Here is a 21,649-nt window from a genome sequence, read left to right as displayed (position 1 = left end):
AATTAATTAGTTGTGTCAAAGTTATTTGAACAGTCTACCCCTCCAGACCAAGAAATTTTATGGACAGCTTAAAATGTAATTTTTAATGTAAATGCGAATGAACATCTTGCGGTTCGATCTCGGTGTCATGTAAGATTTTGCCGCGACCAATATTTGTGTACTTTTGAGAGCCTCGTGTGCAAAAACTACAAGGATTACAGAACTAAAACACTAAATATCTGGATAGCCCGTTTTCTCGACGACCGGAAATGGTTTGTCCCGAGCGGCGGGGGAAGGGGTTGCGAGAAATCACAGCGCTGCTCTTAGGGATCTAAATTTGGGCTTGTGTGTAAAAATTAATGCAGTTTTGTTAATTTAATAATTTATAGATATATTCGTTTTAATAGTTTTTAGTTCAATGGGGAGATTATTGTAATTTTTGACACCTTTGAAGACAAAGCTATTTTGACCATGATTTGTGTGGAATTTAGGGATTTTAATATTATTTTGGTATCTGAGTGACTTTTTCATCTCAAATTCTTTTATTTTTTATTGTTTATAAATTTGTATAATGGAATTTATTTTATAAATAGCGTCTATTGTATGAACTTTAAATAATTTGTATAGACTTTCAGTATTGAACGTTGAGGGTTTCTTTAAATTTAATTTAATAATTAATCTTTGTACTATTTTAAGAGGGTTTAATGTATTGGCATTTGCACCACCCCATCCAACAATACAATATTGTAACAAAGATTGTACAATATTTAAATAAAGGTATATAATAAGTAAGTAGAATAATATATAACAGCAGCACCTGTATATAATTAATTTCTCAGAAAACACAATTTAATAAAAAATAAGTTCGACAACTTTGTCCAATTACTTCGTAAAGGCTACACCTACATGGATGATTAATAATCATTTATAATAAATTAAAAGGTTCCTAGTAAAGGGGCAGTGAGGCAACACCTGTGATGTAATTACTTTTAGCTATTTATGTAAATATCTAGCGAATTGGTTTTTATAAAGCGAACAAAAAATATTGATCGCGCGTTAATAGAACAGCGAGCAAAAAGTGTTATATCACCGAACTCTACGAACGAAATAAAAAATATTTATTTGACCCGATCAAGGTCGCACCAAACTATAGCCGCTCCGAATTTTGCTATCTGCTCTACCGGCCAATTATATTTAGGTTTATATAACCGATTTCCATAATCACGGCATAACGGATACAACGGAAAAACATTCTACACATCTGTTTCCGGGAGCTTTCAAATTGTGCGATTGTGTTAATTTTATATACAGGGTGTTCTTTAAGCCCTGTCACATCCGAAACCACGATGATCAGTATAAGCAAGAAGACATGTTGGCACATTAAAATATTTTTTTAGAATGAATAAAATATTAAAATAAACAATTGGTTGCTAACTTCTGCAGGGGAGAAACGAGGAGGGGGGAGGGGTGAGTCTGACGCACTGTTAACCGCGCGGCCGCGCCCCCCTCGCTTCTCCTTTTGCAGAAGTGAGCAACCATTTGTTATTTTTAATATTTGATTTTTAGAAATTTTCTTTAATATGCTAATATGTCTTCTTGCCCATACTGATCATCGTGGTTTCGGATGTGACAGGGTTTAAAGAACATCCTGTATATAAGAGTATTAGCTTTTACCGCGGCTTCGCTCAAGTGATATTAGGTAGAAATCAGTTAGGTAATTCATTAGTTTTGTCGTTAAGCAATAAAAAAAAATTCCTAATAAAATGATACATTTTTTCGGGACAGAAAGTATCTTGTATCAATTGCCGGTCCTCCCAACTGTCGCTATGAAAAAAATTCAACCATCCGTTAGTCCGTGGCGACGTTGCATCAATAACGTTGCTTATTGTTGACTTATAAAAAAAAATCATTGTATTATTTTTAAATTCGGGATTAAAAATAAGTACCCTATTTTACTTTTCACCTCTCCGGCTAAAATTATGTCAATCGATCGCTCCGTTGAGACGTGAAGGAAACACAAACACACTTTCGTATTTATAATATTAGCATGGATATACTCAAATCTAGGAATAGCAAAGCATTGCCGGGTTCATTTTGTAATTTATAAAAATAATCTTATAATTTATGCCCGTTAAAGCGAAATACGACTTGATTATTTTACAAAAATAAGAGGATATATTTATCATGTATTGTATTTTATATAGACTCATGTGACATCATAGCCACAAAAGATTTAAATGAAGGAAGTGAGGGTATCGGATGTTTTCCGTTGCGTGGTTAGTGCGTTTGGGAAGCATGCCACGAGTCTACGTAACCATGGGTTTGATTTCCAGAAAGGTTGATAATAGAGTAAAATATTCATCTATAAAGCAAATTTTCCACAACAATATTTTATAGATCCTGTTTATCGTCGTTACGCCTGCAATATCCTTTAAGCGGCATTTTTAAAACAAATAAGGAGATAATTTAAACAATTGTTACGACCTCAGAGTAATAATGCGCCAAGCTATAGAGAAGCCCAAACGTAGGATAACCATTCTATGACTATTGGGTATTAAGTTAGCTACAGTTCGCAGCAAAACAATGGGCCGTACTTAGATCGAGAATTGCCAAATGAATATTGATTTGGATTGTAAATACTTTTAAATATGTACCTGTGTATTTATTATTGCAGGGTTATTCCAATTTATTTTTCTATGATTCGCCTATATTTATTTTTATTTAAAATATTTAGTTTTTTTTTTATTCATTTTATTCACAATATACTTATGTTACATTTATTGAGACATAAATCCCAACTCCATGGAGCCAAAGTCCTGTGTTAAGTTTGTTTGCTTGTCCGTCACATCTCCGTAACGGCGAATAGTATCGGCCGGAAATTTGGACACGTAATTTTAGATGCGATTTCAAGGTTAATGTTGCTGTTTTCGAGTTAAATTTGAAACGACCTCTACTCGATAAAGATTCAAACTTTATATGGATGCCTAGTGCGGCCCCGACATATTGCCCGTAATTAACTGTCATTATCAACAGTAAACATACTTTAATTCACAAATGTATCTCCTAAATTGAGAAAAAAATGTATTTGAAGTAAATATGTTGATATAAGGGCATTTTCATCTGGACAACGCAACAATAAAAATGGTTTTCACTGTGAAAAAAAATAGGGAAACTTATTTTACGGACAACCCTCGTATGTTGATATAAGCAAAGTTTTTAAGCAACATAATACACGTGTCGGACAATAAATGCCAAAAATCAATATAAATCATGGTAAAATATTCGAAATCAATTACCTGTGAAAACTGTTTCCTTTAACGACTTTGACGCTCCTATTGCAACCAAACATACTGCAATTCGCCATAGTCGATTTTTATTTAACATAACGTAAATATCCAAGTTATTTACAAACAAAGCCAAGCACCGCGACAAAAGCATCCGATAGAACCGTTATGTTGTTAAACAAACAAAATGGCCGCCAATTTGTTGCTAACCAACATCGCTTGCGTTATATGAAACATAGTGACAGGGCTTCTTTTTAGGTTGACGCATTATTACTTTGAGCTTACGACCCATTGGGCCAAAAATTTGAATTTGGCGCCGATGGTCCAAGCTTACATAATCTACCACTAAATATCAGGAGTTACTAAGGGTTGGGATGACGCCAGCTTGGTGACGCCACTACGAATTGCTAAGTGAGGTTAGAGACAGCTTTGTATAGAGTGAGAATTGTGCAAAAGTCTTATAATTGTGAATTGAGCGATAAATGATAAATAAACTATTTAATTACAAAGAAAACAGAGTTATTAATTAAGAGCCGTCATACCATTAACCTTTTGATGATGTTTTTTTTTATAACAAAAGGAAAAATACGTAATAAAATTTTATTATGAACAAATATTAATGTTAATTTTGTTTAAAAACAAAGTTGTGTAATCTTAATGAGAAATTAAAAATACTTTTAAAAAAGAAAAATCACTTTTTTGCAGGCGAAACGACGCCGAAGATATACTCTGAAGCGTAAGTTAACTAGTGTTCGCTCACGCCCAAACAATTATTTTGTAACGATCGATGACCGGGCCTCACTGTATGCACGGGAGTTGTAATATTATACATTAATTATGTGACTTAATAATTACAATTACATAAGTTTTACGTTTCCGCATTTTTCATGGACACGGCTAATTAATGTAGGTATTCAGAGATGCAAAAAAAAACACGTGAAAGGAAAAGTTTAACAATCTATTTTTCGGTCATCCAATACCGATATTGTGCACCAAAATCGCTTAACTTGTGGTGTCTGAAATTAATCATCGGCGCTAATAATGCTTATTCGAAATATTTATGAAAAAATACTTTTTTCAATTTATTTATGTATTTTAATTATTTTTTAGTATTTGCTATGATTTCGCCAAGTATTTCGAATTCGGGGTTATATTCAACGATTTGTAAATAACTCATTATAAGAAAATGAGAAACAAGTCGTGGTAGAGCTGGGTTCGAACTTCGGAGCTCTGATCCGTGAGTCCATTAAACTAGCCACGGGACTACAACCCAGTTCCCATTACAATATGTTATTATTATTATTTATTTTATTATTATTATTTAGTTCTATGATTAAGATAGTCTAATATGTATTTACAACACAATATCTACATCTATACTTATTCTACCATTATTTATCACTATTATACACTTAATATCCTAATTTATAATATTTACTGTTTCATATGTACATTCTCATTAATTATATTCACTATTTACACTATGTATTACCTAATACTTTTCACATATATACTTTTTACATTTAATTTTAAATATATCTACATTTCTTTCATTTTTTATGCTTTCTGGCATTTCCTCAAATAATTGTATTCCCTTGTACATAAGGCAATTCTGGGACATTGCTTTTGATTTCTTTTCCAGTCTTATATTTTTAGATCCTCTTGTTGCATAGTTTCTATGAAAGAACTCATTATTTTTTAGTTTATTTTGAAAATATCTCGGAACTATTCCTTTAATAATTTCGTTTATTTCATTAGCAACATTGAATTTGATTCTTTGATACGATATAGCAAGTAGTTATTTACTTATATCTGTTACGTTAAATATCTGGCGTAAGTAGGACTACCACCTTTCAAAGGGGGCAGACCCAGGGCACTACGACAACTTTATTCCTATTTTCTAATGTTAAGTTATTAACAAATCGGACCATTCTAAAACCCGTAAAAATGCCCAGTTGTATCCGCTGTCTTCGGGCGCATGGTATACAAATATGACAACTATTTTTGAAAAACGCAAGATGTACCGATACAGAAAATTTTATTGCGATACTGTTTTAAAAAAATAATAAAATTTTGGGGTTTTGGGATATGGAAAACGGGACCACGCAGTGTTGATTTTAGATGGGAATGAAACATTCAACGCACCTCGGGCATGTAACGTTCAACGCACCTCGGGCATGTAACTGTCGACGCACCTCGGTCATGTAACTGTCGACGCACATCAGGCATGTAACATTCAACGCACTCCGCGCGGCGCCAGCAGTGAAAGAGTTAAAATATTTTAATTGAACTTCATCATTAATGCAGGGCTTGATTAGAGTGTTTTGTCTGTTCCAGATGGAGAGCATGGCGCGATGGTCCATCCCGCGACCATCCCTGTCTGCGGGCGGCGGGGGCGGCAGCGGGGGCAGCAGCATCAGCTCGGGGGGCCCTGCCCTCGCCGGGAACCGCCCCGGTTCCTCCAGTAACCGGAGCACTCAGGTACACACTATTGCAATACTCGTAATGAAGCTGCTAATAATAAATGTGAAAGCTAACGCTCTAGTTCATTTCCCGCGATTTCAGATTTTTGTATTAGGAACAATTAAATAATTATTCGAGGATATGCTTTAGACAGGTTTAATCATTATAAAACAACAGCAAGGTATTTGCCTCCTAATCAACGGTCGAACTTAAAAAAATAAGATTTATTGAATTATGCTTTGAAGAAGTAAAAAAGTTACAAGAAGGATGGATTTATTAATTTATTGTCACACCTAACAAGACTATCATAAGTCAAAATATTTATTTCTTGAGAAATCAACTTTTTGAGTGTTGAAACTTTCAAGTGTGAAACTACACCTAGAACAATAGCAAAATATCACATACTAAGAATACTGATAAAAATATATGAAATGGATTTAGAATAATCAATTGTATTTTCAAAATCAATATGGTTATTGTGCAGAAATGTTTTCATATATAACTATTAAAAAAAAAATTTTTTTTTTAAATGTCTAGAAAATCGCTTAAAAATTAATAGAGATATGTGAAGATGTAAAAAAAAAATTGAACGGTCAGAAACAAAATGGAAAATTAACATAAATCATGACATATTAAGGGCATGGCCAATGCAATGACTGTTTTCCCGGGAATTTCAAATTCCAAACGAAAGAACATTTTTTAAGCTACTAATAAATAAGTAGCAAAAAATATTTTTTTTACTGGACAGTATTCATAGACCTTTATTACTTTAAAAATGTAAAACAAGTTATATTTTCCTATTGTCTGGCACGATAAAGATATTCAAATTGTGCATGTAACCGTGTTCAAATATCAGTTTGATCATTTTTTGACTAATGATAGTCTTGTACTAATGAAATCCTGAATAAGGAAATCAAGGTTGGTGCATTCGCCCAGCGTTCTTGGCGTCCTGGCCGGGTGGATGTGAAATGTTGATTTTAAACTGCAATATTTCGTAATCCTAGACTGGCACCTAGGGCGTAGGACTGATCACCTTACCTTGGGTGCAGAAAAGGGTAATGATGAGTCTTGTACCAGGTGTGCGATTAATTGCAACAGAGTGGAAAAACACTTTTGAGAAGAAAATATGTAATTCCAGGCATATACAAGGGTTAAGACTTGTCATTGGCTGGTATAAGAGGCCATTTAATGAATTGATTTTCCAAAAAATCAGCAAACTAAGAAGACTGTGAGTCGCATATCCCACTTTATTGTTCTTAAGTATTAGAATAAATATTTGGCAAGTCGATAAAACTGCTACGAATCTATCTTTATTGAAATATGTATTATATAAAAACCACTACTTTTTGTAAATTTTATCAGAGTTGAGGTTCGAATCTTCGTTACATTGAAATTTAAAAATAAATATCTATAAAGGAACATTAAAGAGATAATTAAATCTATTGCAGCGCAGTGATTTTATTATATTGGGTGTTAACATAAAAGTGAGTACCAAAATTAAAAAAAAAAAAATTAAAAAAATTATACGTCATTCGAAAGAAATTTTTCTGCTCCATAAGACATTGTGTTTGCTTTTACGTTGCATGTATTGTATTATTTGATTACAAGCTTTCAAAATGGAATGTCAAGCAGACGAAAGTGAGCATTTTCGACACCTCTTTCTGTTCGCGTTCAATCGAGTGAATAAAGCTCCCAAAGCCGCTTGCGATGTTTGCAAAGTGTATGGCAAAGATGCTATGAATTATTGACTTATTCATTGTTAAATAATGAAGGAGAATTAATAAATTGTTGATTTTTTTTGTTGGGTCCTCTCGTTTTCTTCATTTGGAAAAAAACAGACAAAACTTATGTTATAAAAAAAATTATTAATATGCAGATGTGTGAGCAAAACACTCGATATTAAAGAAAATTGTATTTTTCAGAGTGCGTCATCAGGATCACTTCTTCTTAGTGCAGCGAGCCTTGCAAATGTAAGCGAGCATCACACCCCAATAAGATTGTGCAGTACCCTCAGCAATAATTACCAGGCCAACTTATCTTCGTACGTCACTTCTGTGGGAAGTGCTTCCCTCTACGGTCAAGATAAAGAGTCACAGTTTGGTACGTCGATGGAACCGGATGATCGAATCAACCTCCAGAATCATTCCGATCCATTTTGGAATCATGTTAAACTGGCTTCATCAGAGAACCAAAGAAGAGATTTAAAAGATGCGGAATCAGTCGCTAGCTCTACGCATTTTACTGTCATTAATGGGTTCACGAGACACGGCCGAAGCCTAAAGAATGAGAAACAAATATGGTGCTGCAAAAAGACTCATCAAATTACAGTGCTGGTCGTAACTATGACAGTTCTATTTACTGCGGGTATTTTAGCAGCAATCTGTTACATAGAAAGTGAGTATTATTTTATGGAAAAATATATATATACGAAGTGACGTTTTTGATGTGGATGAAGAATACAGGGTGTATGGAATAGAATCAGAACCCTGGATGAGTGCTTTCAACTAGGTGATTACTATCAGGGCCCCGATTACAATGGGAAGTTAACAGAGTTATCTTTGACTGTCTATAAAGAAAAACTGATATTTGTGTACGAAAATGAGTATATTTGCAAGAAAATTTAAAGTATCTCGTTCGGTAACCTATATTGAACATGTTTGGAATTAAAAATTGTATGCATATTCTGCTTTTCATATAGAAAACTTAATTTACTTTGTAGATAAAATTGAAGATAAATGTTAACTTCCCAAATGTAATCATGGCCCAGGTATGGGTTATCATGTTGCAAAATTTTACTGTCCCTGGACTGGCGCGTGAAGCGCAAGACAGATCATCTTGCCTTCGTGAAGCCGTGACAGGCACCGTGGCGCAGTTGGTTAGACAGCCGACTGTAAAACAGATGTTGCGGGTTCGATTCCCGACAGTTGCGAGAAAAAAATCTAAGGTTTTTTTTCTTAATTGGTGTGGGAGTTGTGGTGTATTTTTTATAACTTCCTTCCATATCCTCTCTTCCTCACCTGCTAACAAGCCTCTAAAATAGAGGCTTAGCGGATTATTCCTTTAAAAAATAAAATAATAATTTATGTTATAAATGAACACTACAATTAGAGTACAATAACAGTAGACACTAAATCTATATTTAAAAAAAGGAAAAAACAGATACTTCCAATATAGACTCGGTTTAGCTTAAACTATGATACCCGGTCTGTATAATCTATAAGTGTGAAAGCAGTATAATTAAGGATAGAAATCATAAACGTATAATATATAAACAAATACGTTAAATTCATTTTAAGTACTTACGAGGCGAGGACTTATTTTATAGATTGGAAATAAAGCACACAGATTAACAATATATATTTTAAATAAAAAGATAAATCTTTGTAATTTCCTGATGTTTGCAAGTACGAGCTATATTTTTTTATAGCACTCTCGAGAAAGTTTATGTGACAACATAAATTAAATTGTGGTAATGTGGAGTTTCGATCCGTTGATTTTTGGATCAGAAGGTATCATGTAAATACCCCCAAGGTGAAAAAGTGCATTTAAATGCTGTGACAAACAGATTCTATTAACATTAAATTGAAAATAAGTAGCTTCAAGGCAATTTATGATTATAAAATAATAGGATATGTACATATTGTGTTAAAACTGAATATTGTTTAATAGGAGAATTATTGAATAATTGTTGTGAATACTTTTTTTTCAGTGCGCCAGAGAAGAGATACGGGATCAAGATTCTCTTGAAGTGTTCAGTTCAGATATGGATATGAAATGTTTTATTTAGTCAAATAAGAATCATTTTTCATTGTTCTAATAAAATTATATCATCTTCTATAAATTAAGATAGAAATACAAAATGATGATAGGATGGTCGGCTGCAACCTGCTATAGAATCACCATTTTTAGAGTAACGCTTACTATTGATACTAACCTATTTATATCCCGTCTAGAAGAATGCATTCTGCTCAAACAATTTACATTAAGCAAGCACTGTGTATCTAACACAATGTGTTATTCTATAATTTATGTAACTGTGATATGTGTATTTTGAAATTAAACAAAATATGAAATCCTTCGACTTATTAGTGTCTTCGTATCATTTTCCAAAAGTAACATCCCTTACAAAAAATGCTTTTCAAAACTAGTCCATCATAAGAGTAACATCCCTAACAAAAACTGCTTTTATAATTAAAGAGTGCAGCAAAATTTCATAACTCTTAACGTATCAAAAATAATAATACCTACATTTAAGCGAAAAAATGTAGTACAGCAAAAATGGTGTAATGGTCAGTGCTTTAGGCCAATATCCATAACGTCGGGGGGGTTCAATCCCCGACAAGATGGATGATTAATTTAAAATGGTGTTCTGTTGTTTATACATATTTCATAGTTTCCTTTTATTGTCACCTTACCCTAATGAAATAAATTATAGAAATGCATTTCAATCAGTGTACCCATGCAACGTACCTACTAGACACCATTGGATGTGGAAAGAAGAAGGAGAAACATATACGATATAATATTATGCACTCATTTAAGTACATTATAGATAACAATAACATGCGTATACCGTAGGGCATTTTTGCCTTTCCTAAACATTATTTGTAGTAGGTAGTACATACATTGTTACACCTGTTCAAGTGCATTTTTACAAACAGACGCAACTCTAAATCTTCACTTCAATTTCTAGTAATATTGTAATAAGTGTAATAAACAGAATTGGAATTCAATGGTAAGGTAGAAAGACAAACAGGTTCATTATCCTTATCTCACTCATCACCTATAAACACAAAAAACACACAAAAATAATAAAATAAAATATGGAGGAGAAGAATACCACAATTTTCTAACAGAGAAAAGAATACCTACTCATTAACCTTATACTGTCATTTAAAGTTTTAACAACATGACAACCAATACTAATTCTATGACAAACAGATCTTGATAAATTCAATTATGTATATTTATTTATATTGTTGTCATACAAGAGAAAATGACCAACTAACAAAGTGTAAAATCTTTTTACACTTTTGTTATCAATAAAAAAATAATGCATTCAGACTTGTGATTATTTTTGTGTGTTGTTTATTACTATCTATCTAAGTGAAGAAATAATATTTTAGAATTTTTTCATACTCGAGCTTTTAAAAACGCATAAAGCAGTTGGTCAGTTTTGAATCAAAGAAAAAAATTGGAGATAGTCACTTATGATTCTTAGAATGAGGTAAGAAAAATGAAAGACATGTACCGAATTTTCTTTAAAACATGTTTTTTTTTAAATATTTTGAATTAATATTATTAAGAAGGAAACATTGTTTTTTTGGAAAACTAACTAGGTAGGTACAAAACATAGAAAATAATTGTATTGAAAAGACAAAAAGGAAAGAAATATTATTCTGCCTCAGATTCAGAATTCAAGTTTGGTTCTGGCGCTGTCTTCTGTCTTCTTTTATTTAGAAAGTGATCTGTACCACACGAGGAATTGCTCCAGTGTCACACAACTTCACCAAATCTTAATTATTTTTCATGGTCATATTAAGGACTTTTTTGAATAAATTATTTAATGGAGGAAAAATTACTAGCAGACATCTCCCAAATACTGACAGTATTTTTAAATCATTATTATACGAATACTTAAAAATATTTTTTCTGGTCTGGCGTGCTCATATCGCAAGCATTTAATTTGCAACCATAAAACAATTTAATTTCAATAATTTTTTGAGATCTGTGATTTGAGATCTAGCATGTCCTCAAATCTCTACTCATTTTATTTTGTTAACATAAACAGCAAATCTGCCTTTTACAAACATTTATAATACTAACATATTGATCCAATCATTAAGAGTGTACACATTATCATGTTTTTTGGCTGACTCTATAGCACTATGCGCCCTTGAGGTGATTTTCACAAAAACAGCGCTATAAAAATTATCCAAATATATAAATGCATAGAATCAACTTCCATGCATGAATATCCTGATTCCATAAAGTTACGTTGTATGCATTTAATATGAGTCGTTTGCATTATAAGTACAAAAAATAATGACACTATAGACATTGATTACTGTTTTGTCCAGAGCGGGTATCTGAGTGTAGTGAATATTATGCCATAGCGGTGGAAAAGAGAAGATTTTCTAAGATAGAATTAGAGGAAGAGTCAACATGATGAAGACTCATGTTAAAGTGAAGAAGAATTGGCACGATCATTAGGAGTAACTCAACAAGCTATTTCAGAATGTCTCAAAACCACGGGAATGATTCAGAAGCAAAGAAATTGGGTGCCGTAATTTTGTGCCATTAATTTATGATTTTGCAGCATGACAATGCTTGACCCCATGTTACGAAAGTGGTCAAGACATACTTGGAAACGTTGAAATGGGAAGTCCTACTCCGCCCGCCGTATTCTTCCTCTAACTATCACTTGTTTCGATCAACGGCACACGGCCTGGCTGACCAGCACTTCCTGTCTTATGAAGAACTAAAAACTTGTATTGATTTAAGGATCGCTTCAAAAGATGATCAGTTTTTTCAACACGGGTTTCATACACTGCCCAAAAGATGCGGAGATGGAGAAAGTAGTGGCCAGCAATGGACAATAGTGTGAATCATAAATGTAAAACCAACTTTTCACAATAACGCCTCGAATTCCGGAAAAAATAGACAGAAGCAAAGTTGTAAACCTTAGACTTTGACTTGAAATGCATTTCGTTCTGTTGAGAAACCAACATTTTATTAAAAAACAAAAGTTTGTAATAAAAGAATACACACTAGCTACTTTTTTATAAAGTTAGATTATAAACATTTCATTCAGATTTTTATAGCTAACAGTTCGTTGCCATTCAGGCAAGTCACCAACCCTAAAAATAACAGTTTTGAGTTAAACATATTCAAAATGTAAAATAAAGGTTCTTTAAAGCAAACCTCGCCAAGGTAACTTACTTAAAAATACAAATTATTTGTTTTTTTACTATGTGACCTTATATTATATTATATTAAAACATCTTTTTTTTCAAACAAAGATTCATTTTTAACCACAATGTTATAATAATTATTCCTAACTCTTATAGCTTGCATTGTACAAATTATAAACAAGCAAAAGACACTAAACAAAAGTTTAGCCACCTTGCCTCATTAAAAATCTTCCAAATATATTTTTAATGTATCAGAAGGAAAAATAACCAGTGTAATTTATTGAAAAGACATAAATGAATTATTATTAACAATCTGATTTTTCCTTGGTCTTCAAACTTTCAAATTGCGATTTTTTAAAATGATGTAGTTTGGGTTAATGACTTTTGCCTGAACGGCGATGAGTTTTTGTGTGAGTTCTGAAAAGTTTAGACTTACTGACTTAAATAGGGTTTCTTAAAAAACCAATACAAGTATTGTAGCACTAAATAAAAAACTCAATAAAGAAGAAACATGAATCGGGGTCTGTTTAGATAACATAAGAAACAATTAATAATAATTACTAGCGTTGCAAAGAAAACAATGTTTACTTTAGCAATGCATCAACACTCTACAGAACTCTCAGGAATGCGCCAACTCGAGCGGACGTGGTATATACAGTGACACAACAACCGCGTACGATAGCGGGCTGAGACTGTAGCCGCTCGATCGATGAAAAATGAATCAGAAGAAATGTTTATAATAATAGCATAATGTCAAATAAAAATTCCCAGTGTACAAAAAAGATGGATCTGTAGAAAGAACCAAAAAAAGTTCCATACAAATGCGTACAGAGGACATTAAGAGCAAGTAAATATTGAAAACGGGTATGTTCAAGTTCCACACTGGTGGCACGGCGCTGTGTCCCGTCTATGATCGGGATCTGCAGTCAAAGGGTTGAATGCATATTTCTAGAAATATTAGTCTAGTGTTTTGCAATACAAATCAAGTTGAAACACATCAAGTGCGAATGTGACGACCAATAAACTGCATTCATTCACATGGTAGTTTTACTGAATTTAAATTAAAGGTATAATACTTGTAAGTACTGAATTCAAATGACATAAATTAAAACAACTTTATTGTAGTAACATATTACAACAGAGATGAAGAACATTTTAGAGAAGGTAATATAGAAGTCTTGGCATCTACAGGTGTAACATTCACCATTCTGCCCGTATTTGAACATCTATATTCCCACAATTCTTTCATCTGTTAATGTTTGTGAAGTTAAAGAGCTAAAACCTTCATTTATGCGGGTGAGATTCATCTTATTGAATTATTTCATCTACATACTAGGCTATATTAACAGCTCCCCAGGAAGTTGATATTAATAGCTCCCCAAGGAGTTGAATCCAGTCCATGTCAACAAACTGTCGACAAACTCAAAATATTGTTGACTTTATTATAAAACTAAATGAAATTTCATAATACTAGATAAATGACTTAAGAAAATAACTCAAAAATGAGGAAATTACGCCCTGCGGGAAATTGGATATTAAAAAAGTTTCTTACGTCGGTAAAAATTAGAGCATTAAATTGTAATGCATTGTTTCTTGAAAACGTGTGAAAAATTTATAAAAATTAACAACTTTAAACAACGTCACTAGTTCATATGAATCAACCAATGATAAGAGCGTCGTGAAAGATTTCCGGTTTCCGCGGAGTCATAGTAGGTAGTCATGTTATTGTTTATTTTTGCACAAAAATGTCTGCCTTAAAACAGGTTGTACCTAGTTAGGCAGACTAGACATAATCCAGAGAAATCTATTACCTAAGTATGTATGTAGTAGATAAAAATATTGTAATTTTTGTTAACAAACCATTATTATTATTATTTTAGAAACACAAAAGTTTAAAAAATCATAGCTCTGGTAAAATGATACATAAAAATGTTTTTAAAAATTTTTTGGCTTAGTTTAACTTTGGTCTATAAACAAATTTAAAAAAAAAACACTGAACTTCCTCATTATGTTAAACTAAGTTGTTAAAATGTGTCCATATAAAGAGCAGATTCAGACGCAGAATTCAGATAGGTATTAGAGGGTCTTGCCCATGATCAGCATCTGTTTACCCGAATTTGTCTCCTGGTTTTGACGTTGTGATTGACTACTGTATATTAGATGAAACATTTCCAGGCTAGTGAATATTCCATACAGGACAATAGATTAAGATAGTGAGCAGATCTCATATACCTATTGGCATTCTTTAGCTGGTCGACCAGTACATTGGAAAGTATTTCAAAAATAAAAAACATAATCACACGAGTGTAACAAAAAATCCAGAAGACATTTTTTTCTAGGAATAAAGAAATAAATGCATTCATATAATTTAGCAAAAATATTTTAATTTCGGGGGCCATTTGCAACAAATTGTAAATAACTTACTATTAGAAAATGGTAATCAAGTTGTGGTAGAGTGTGGTTTGAACCTCGGACCTGCGATTCATGAGTCCACGACACTAGCCACGGGACCACAACGCAATATATTAACAACAGGTAAATGTTAACCACCTACCTCGATTTCTTCCAGAGTTTGTGTCCATTTGTAATGTTCCAGATCACACCCGTTGCCCGCGTTGGGTTTGATTTTACCCATCTCCTTGGGATCTTCTTCTTCGTCTTCGTCAATTATTTTTTCTGCATCGCGGGCGGGTGCTTCATCTTCTTCTGCAAAAAAAGACTGTGTTTATAAAATTCTAATTAGGTATCAAAAGAATTTTATCAAGAAATGTATCGGTGCTCACATAAAAATTATAAAAAGATCATTAGAAAATAACACAGTTACTGTGTTCTTTATTAAGTAACTAAACACGTCTCGAATTCTGGGATTTATATTTTATTGAAAAAATAAAGCAATTCATAATACCTAAATGAAAATATAGATAAAACGTCTTTTGTTAATTACATTCATTTTTCAATGTACTCTTGTTATAAAAACATTTTTTACAAAGTATTTTTCATAACATACGAGCTGAGCCCAACAATGCTTTGCTATTGCTAGATTTGAGTACATACTCGTATATATATGTATATTAAATGAACACAATCGAAAGTGTGATATCAATAATTATTATATATAGTTCAAATTAGGTATGTACATTAGGGTGTCCCAGAAAAATTAAAGATTTATTTTTTCAATGCATACCCTCTAATTTTGTTTGAATGATGTCAAAACACTTATAAATAAAATTTCACGTAAATTGAATCACGGCAACCCGTGCTGACTTGCATCGGAACTTGTCAGAACTTACATAGTACGGCGCGCGCGAACTCAGTGTTAATGTGCTTGTTATATCGTATTTGTTATTATTAGTGAACGCATTGTTTTCGTTGTGTCAACATGTCTGTGGAGTTACGCAGTTCTAAAAAGGAAATATTTTTGGTTGGGGATATAAAACATCAAATTACAGGTTCTAAACTTCCCTCTAACGGACAAGTGCTGGCGGTTTTATTTTATAATATTCGCAAAGTCAATTTAAGCGTCAATGAAAGTGCAAATCTTACTATTCGTGAGTGCATTATTTATTGGGAAAAGGCACGTATACCGACTAAATCTTTACCTAACTGTGTTAAGAAACTTGTAGCCTTATACCAAGATTGGAGAAATTTGCAAAAAGATGCAAACAAAACTCAAGATGTGTTTGAGCAGCGTTGACAAGAGTTTGTTACAAATACAAAAAAATTGTTTGATATTGCCCATGCCGATGCGATTCAATTAATAAAGATAAATGAAGATAAGATTTTCTTACAAAAGCTGAGAGAGCCAGGACGACCCAGCCATTTAGCTGGAGTGGACAAAAAATTTACAGAAAAGGAGGAAAAGGCGAGTCTTAGAAATATCCAGGAGCAAAAGCGGCTGGCCACTTATTTGGCATCCATAACACCCTCTACGTCTTCTCATGAGCCATTACAAGAAACTTCATCTTCTGATTCTGAAGTAACGGACTTACAAGAAGATTTGTCCATTCCAATTGAGAGGAAACAGCCCGATACTATTAAAACTTCTGTGAAGAAAAATTTCGTTACTCCGAAACTGGTGGCGGCATTAGACAGGTGTCAGTTAAGTATGAGAGATTCTGTCTTTATTATTGAAGCAATTATTGAAGCACTTGGCCACAACACTGACGAATTTCCTAAAAGCAAGTCCTCCATCCAAAGAATTCGTACAGAAAAGCGAAAACAGTGCGCAGAAGCTATAAAACTTAATTTTCAAAACGATGTACCAGATACTGTAACTGTCCACTGGGATGGAAAACTGTTGCCGGCTTTAGATGTACGCAAATCTAAAGTGCAACGTCTACCAATCGTTATTTCATATGATAGTAAAGAACAACTTATTGCTGTGCCAAAATTAGAAAACTCATCGGGAAGCGAACAGGCACAAGCAGTTTGGAATGCTATTGTTGACTGGAATCTTGAAGATAAAGCACAGATCCTCTGTTGTGATACTACTGCATCTAACACAGGCCGAATTAATGGTGCATGTGTGCTTCTCGAACAGAAATTGAACAGAGAAATGTTGATTTTTGCTTGCCGCCATCACATCTACGAATTGGTACTAAAAGCTGTGTTCGAGGCCAAAATCAGCCAAGTCACTACAAGTCCCGATATCCCTTTATTCAAAAATTTTTACTGAAAAAACATCAATGTAGAGCAGATACAAAGCCACAAAGAAACGCTATTAAGTCTGAACGATTCTAAAATTGATGAACTTTTAGAGTATTACAGAACTGAATTGACCAAAGAAATTGTAAAAGATGACTATCGAGAGTTAATAGAGCTCTGCATAATATTTTTTGGCGGAGATAAAGTTAATGAATTTAAAATTTGGCCTCCAGGCGCCATGCACCAAGCAAGATGGATGGCGAGAGCTATTTATTCATTAAAAATATTGTTGTTTAGCTCTCAATGCAAAATGTCAAATAAGGACAAAACAGCTCTATTAGACGTCTGACTGTTTATCGCGACATCCTATGTCAAGCCTTGGCTGCAATGCACTTTAGCGGTAAAAGCGCCCTACCAGGACTTGTGCTTTTTGAAGGCTGTGAAGGCATACGAAATGGTCGACAAAACTATATCAAAAGCGGCTAAACAGAAGTTTTGCCAGCATTTGTGGTATTTAGCAGACGAAGTGTCTATCTGGTCTCTATTTGACGATGATATTAACCAAGAAAGTAAGGTAAAAATAGTTGCTAATTTGGCCAAAGAAAATTCATCGGTATACAATAAACGCTACATTCCATCGAGAGAAGAACTTAGCGGGCCTCTTTTCGAAAAAAACATCGATGACTTTGTTTCCATGAACAGCAGATCTTTTTTCAGGCGACTCAAAATTGATGACAGTTTTATCATGAAGTGTCCTACTTCGTGGCCTGCTAATGCTTCGTTTCAACACGCTAAAATGAAGATGCAGTCACTGAAAGCAGTTAATGATACGGCTGAAAGAGCTGTTAAGTTGATGCAAGACTTTCATGGCTTAATCACAGTGGACGAGGAACAAAAACAATATTTATTATGTTGCGTACAAGAACACAGAAAAGTATATCCTGACTGTAAAAAACAAACCTTAAAAAGAAAATTTAATTAATAATGTCCTTTAAATAACTAATATGTATAATACATAATAAATATGATACAATAATCAAAGTACCATTGTTTTATTTACAAAATAAATATTAAGTCAAAATATTCCCCTATGGTTTCCATACAAACTTTTATATCCAAAGTTTGACATCAAGTCGGCATGGGTTATCGCTATACGATTTCAATGATATTTATTATTTCAGTTATTAAGGTCAAATGGAACAAAATAAGAGGGTATGCGTGTCTTAATCTGTAAAAAAAAATTGCCCTTATAGTCTGGGACACCCTAATGTACATTTACATCATTATTTTTGTGTTTTGGATTACATAAATTGTGAGGATATGCGGAATTTTGATAAATAGGTATTTGAATATTGTTTTCGATTTGGATCGATGGACAGTCTTTAGTTAGGCAACATCATCATGTTTTGTATATGCAAAATTATTATTTGAAACATTCATCGAAAATAATGTAGTTGCTCCTGGTGTTAATAAAAGTACATAGCAAAAGTACACGAATCAGGTTGCTGTTCCGTGGATAGTATCGTGAACTCACGGATCAAAGGTCCAAGGTTCGCACCTGACTCTACCACAACTTGATTGCCATTTTCCAATAGTGAGTTATTAACAACTTGTTGAAAATGGACCACAAAATACAAATATTTTGGTAAATCGTAAGAATGCAAAGGTTTATTTTTTTCTATTAAAAAAAAAAGTCAAAGAATCATTAATTTACTAGGCTATTTTTCCACAAAGGGTACTTCCAATGATTAAAAACTTAATGATGTTTCATAAAATAAGTTTATCATCGGCCTAACTTGTAAAACTCGCAAGTCCCAAACATACTTTTGTTCAGGGGAGAGTAAAAACAGTTTTTACTTCAGTACTGAATGGAAGCAAATTTTGTAAAAAATATATACCTTTTTTGAATAATGGAACACTGTATGAATATGCAAGTTTTACACACATATATATTATTTGAATTCCTAACAGAAAACGCCAAAATATAATTTTTGGCCACGTGTGGACTTTCGAGTTTTACAAATGAAGGTGACGATACATAAAATGCATTGCCATTTAGAAAACTGAAGGTAGACCAATGAGTTCAGATGATTAAACTAGCCAACGAGTTGTTGCCCTCTAGCAAAGAGGTAAACGTTGAACCACAAGAAGTGGATTGGATCCAATGTTCAACATGTGAAACGTGGTGACACGATAAGTGCACTGACTACATTGGTTTTGGAGCATTTAATAGTGATTTGTGTAAGGCAAATTAATATTGTATTACATGCGTAATTTTACCTTGTACGAAGAAATGGTTGTGTATATTAGGAAAGAGTATGCAGAAAAATGCTATTTTATAATGCTTATTTTCTTAAATTTCTAATATTGCTCACTTACTAAAAACATTTTATTTTGTTTCCGAAAATGTTTTATTTTCATAAGATTGTAGGTTTTTTCGTTACAAAAATTATTAAATTAAAAAGTTTGTTAAGTGCATACTCTTTGCTTGCTTTACCGAATATATTTTCAAATATTTCATATTACTAATAAGTCTGATTTCACAAGAGTATGGGGTAAATCAGTTTTCCACTCAGCTTTTTCAAATACAATAGATTTATTATCTTAAAAAATAACGTATTTTATTCGGTTTGCAAGATACAAATCAACCGAAACAAATATTCAATAAAGGGTTAACCGAGCCCTAAGATCCAATTTACGATTTAATAAAACCATGAGGACAGATTTATTATTAATTTATTAAGACAGATCAATTAATTACGCCCTGGAAAGCTGAGTTTAATAGCATGTAACAGTTGGTGACAGCTGTTACTATTTTAAATTACAGATTCTTTGCAATTAAATTTTTATCACTTACTAACCAATTTTTTAAATAGATACTTAATATATATTGCATAGTGCATAATGCACTGCATTGGTTCACCAATCGCAGCATATCTAGGTCATATTTTATTACATGGAGGTAATATGATCATTTTTATGCTTCAGGTGCCAATCCAGGTGACAGGAATCACAACTGAGTCTTCCTGCATGGTAGGCAATTGCGCTGACCATTACACTACGAGGCGGACAAACATCTTCGCATTGCTAAAATAATTCCGTTGTATCCTAAATAACATAATATCACCGTAAGTGTGATACTAAACCAAATCCTTTTTTTCTTCCGAAAGACCAAAATAAAGTGATGATTAATCAAAACCAATACTACGCATGATAGACCAATTGCTTATCTTAAACAGTATATTCGTTTTTAAGTAAGAATTGTATAAAACACATATAAAAAATAATACAAGTGACACTACTCAAAATTAACTAATTTTGTATAGTGTCACTATTCTTATAAAATTGTGATCTGTCTTTTATTATTATAGATAACTTTCAAGCTTTCAGCGGCAAGATTCATGAACATTGATTCAAATATGAATTATTCAAAACCAATATATTGCATCCGAGGTTCTAATTAACCAAGGCCCTAAGAGCTGATTTAATAAAGCCATCAGGATAGATTGATTAAGGGCCGCAAGGTTGGTTAAATGAGACCCAAAGAGTCGAATTTACTAGCATGGAACAGTCGGCCATAGTTGACTGTCATCATTATAAATTACAGATTTTTAGTTTTCAATGTTAATTGCTTACTAATCTAACATTTTAAGTTTTTCATTTTTTCGTTATTTTTTTGCTTATTTATATAGGTATATTTGTGACTTTTTTGTTGTTTTGGTAGTATTATTTTGAGACAGATTCTTCTTTATTTTATTCAAATAGCTCTGAAAAGCAAAAAAAAATTGTGAGACACAAAGGGGCAATATTTTAGGGTGCCCGAGATCTTAATCAACCGAGGACCGAAGGACCGAATTCCCCAGCATGTAACAGTTGGTGATAGTCGACTTTTACCTGCTAGTTTGTATCAATATTTGAATGATATTTCAACAAAGATAAAAAAAGTGTATAGTCCTAAGAACAAGTTTTTATAGTGAAAAAAAGACTAATTAACTTAAGATAATGTACTTATGTATCTAATACTTAAGCTGAAATAAAAATAGATGATTATTACACGAAATGAACACTAAGTTCTAATTACCTTGAATTTTGTGCTTTTGTTCTTCAATATCATGTTCCAATAATTCAGCTTCTGCATCGGTAAGTTCTGTGATCTCAGCATGGGCATTCTCCAATTCTTTTTCTTTTCTTTTTTTTTCAGCTAATTCTTTACGGCGTTTTTCGGCATTCTCCTTTTCTTGTTTTTTTATTTCTAATTCAGCAATTGATAATTTCTCTTGTTTACGAAATGCATCCATCACCAGCTGAAAAAGGTATAAAATTAAAAATTGACACAGAAACAATTGCCGTTACACAGTTATAGAA

At 32.9% G+C, this 21,649-nt stretch overlaps 2 protein-coding genes across 2 annotated transcripts in view; one reads left to right on the top strand and one right to left on the bottom strand.

Moving 5' to 3' along the window:
- The window catches only part of LOC148282502 (uncharacterized), a 29,702-nt gene extending 19,895 nt beyond the window's left edge, over positions 1–9,807 (top strand). The window contains exons 2-4 of the mRNA XM_088224967.1: positions 5,601–5,744; positions 7,649–8,120; positions 9,436–9,807. Of these exons, the coding sequence (XP_088081093.1) occupies positions 5,601–5,744; positions 7,649–8,120; positions 9,436–9,473 (654 nt within the window). The 3' untranslated portion in view covers positions 9,474–9,807. The remainder of the gene's footprint in view (positions 1–5,600; positions 5,745–7,648; positions 8,121–9,435) is intronic.
- Positions 1–21,649, bottom strand: part of nudC (nuclear distribution C, dynein complex regulator) — a 129,748-nt gene that overhangs the window by 106,262 nt on the left and 1,837 nt on the right. The window contains exons 3-4 of the mRNA XM_088224965.1: positions 21,366–21,588; positions 15,195–15,346 (exon numbers count right to left, since the gene is read on the bottom strand). Coding sequence (XP_088081091.1) covers positions 15,195–15,346; positions 21,366–21,588 — 375 coding nt within the window. The remainder of the gene's footprint in view (positions 1–15,194; positions 15,347–21,365; positions 21,589–21,649) is intronic.

Source organism: Micrasema longulum, unplaced genomic scaffold (genome assembly GCF_059751315.1).
Source record: "Micrasema longulum isolate JH-2025_06_02 unplaced genomic scaffold, ASM5975131v1 h1tg000322l, whole genome shotgun sequence".
NCBI classification, from domain to species: Eukaryota; Metazoa; Arthropoda; class Insecta; order Trichoptera; family Brachycentridae; genus Micrasema; species Micrasema longulum.
Note: the sequence above shows the minus strand (reverse complement) of the source record. Positions and strands in the feature narration are given on the sequence as shown.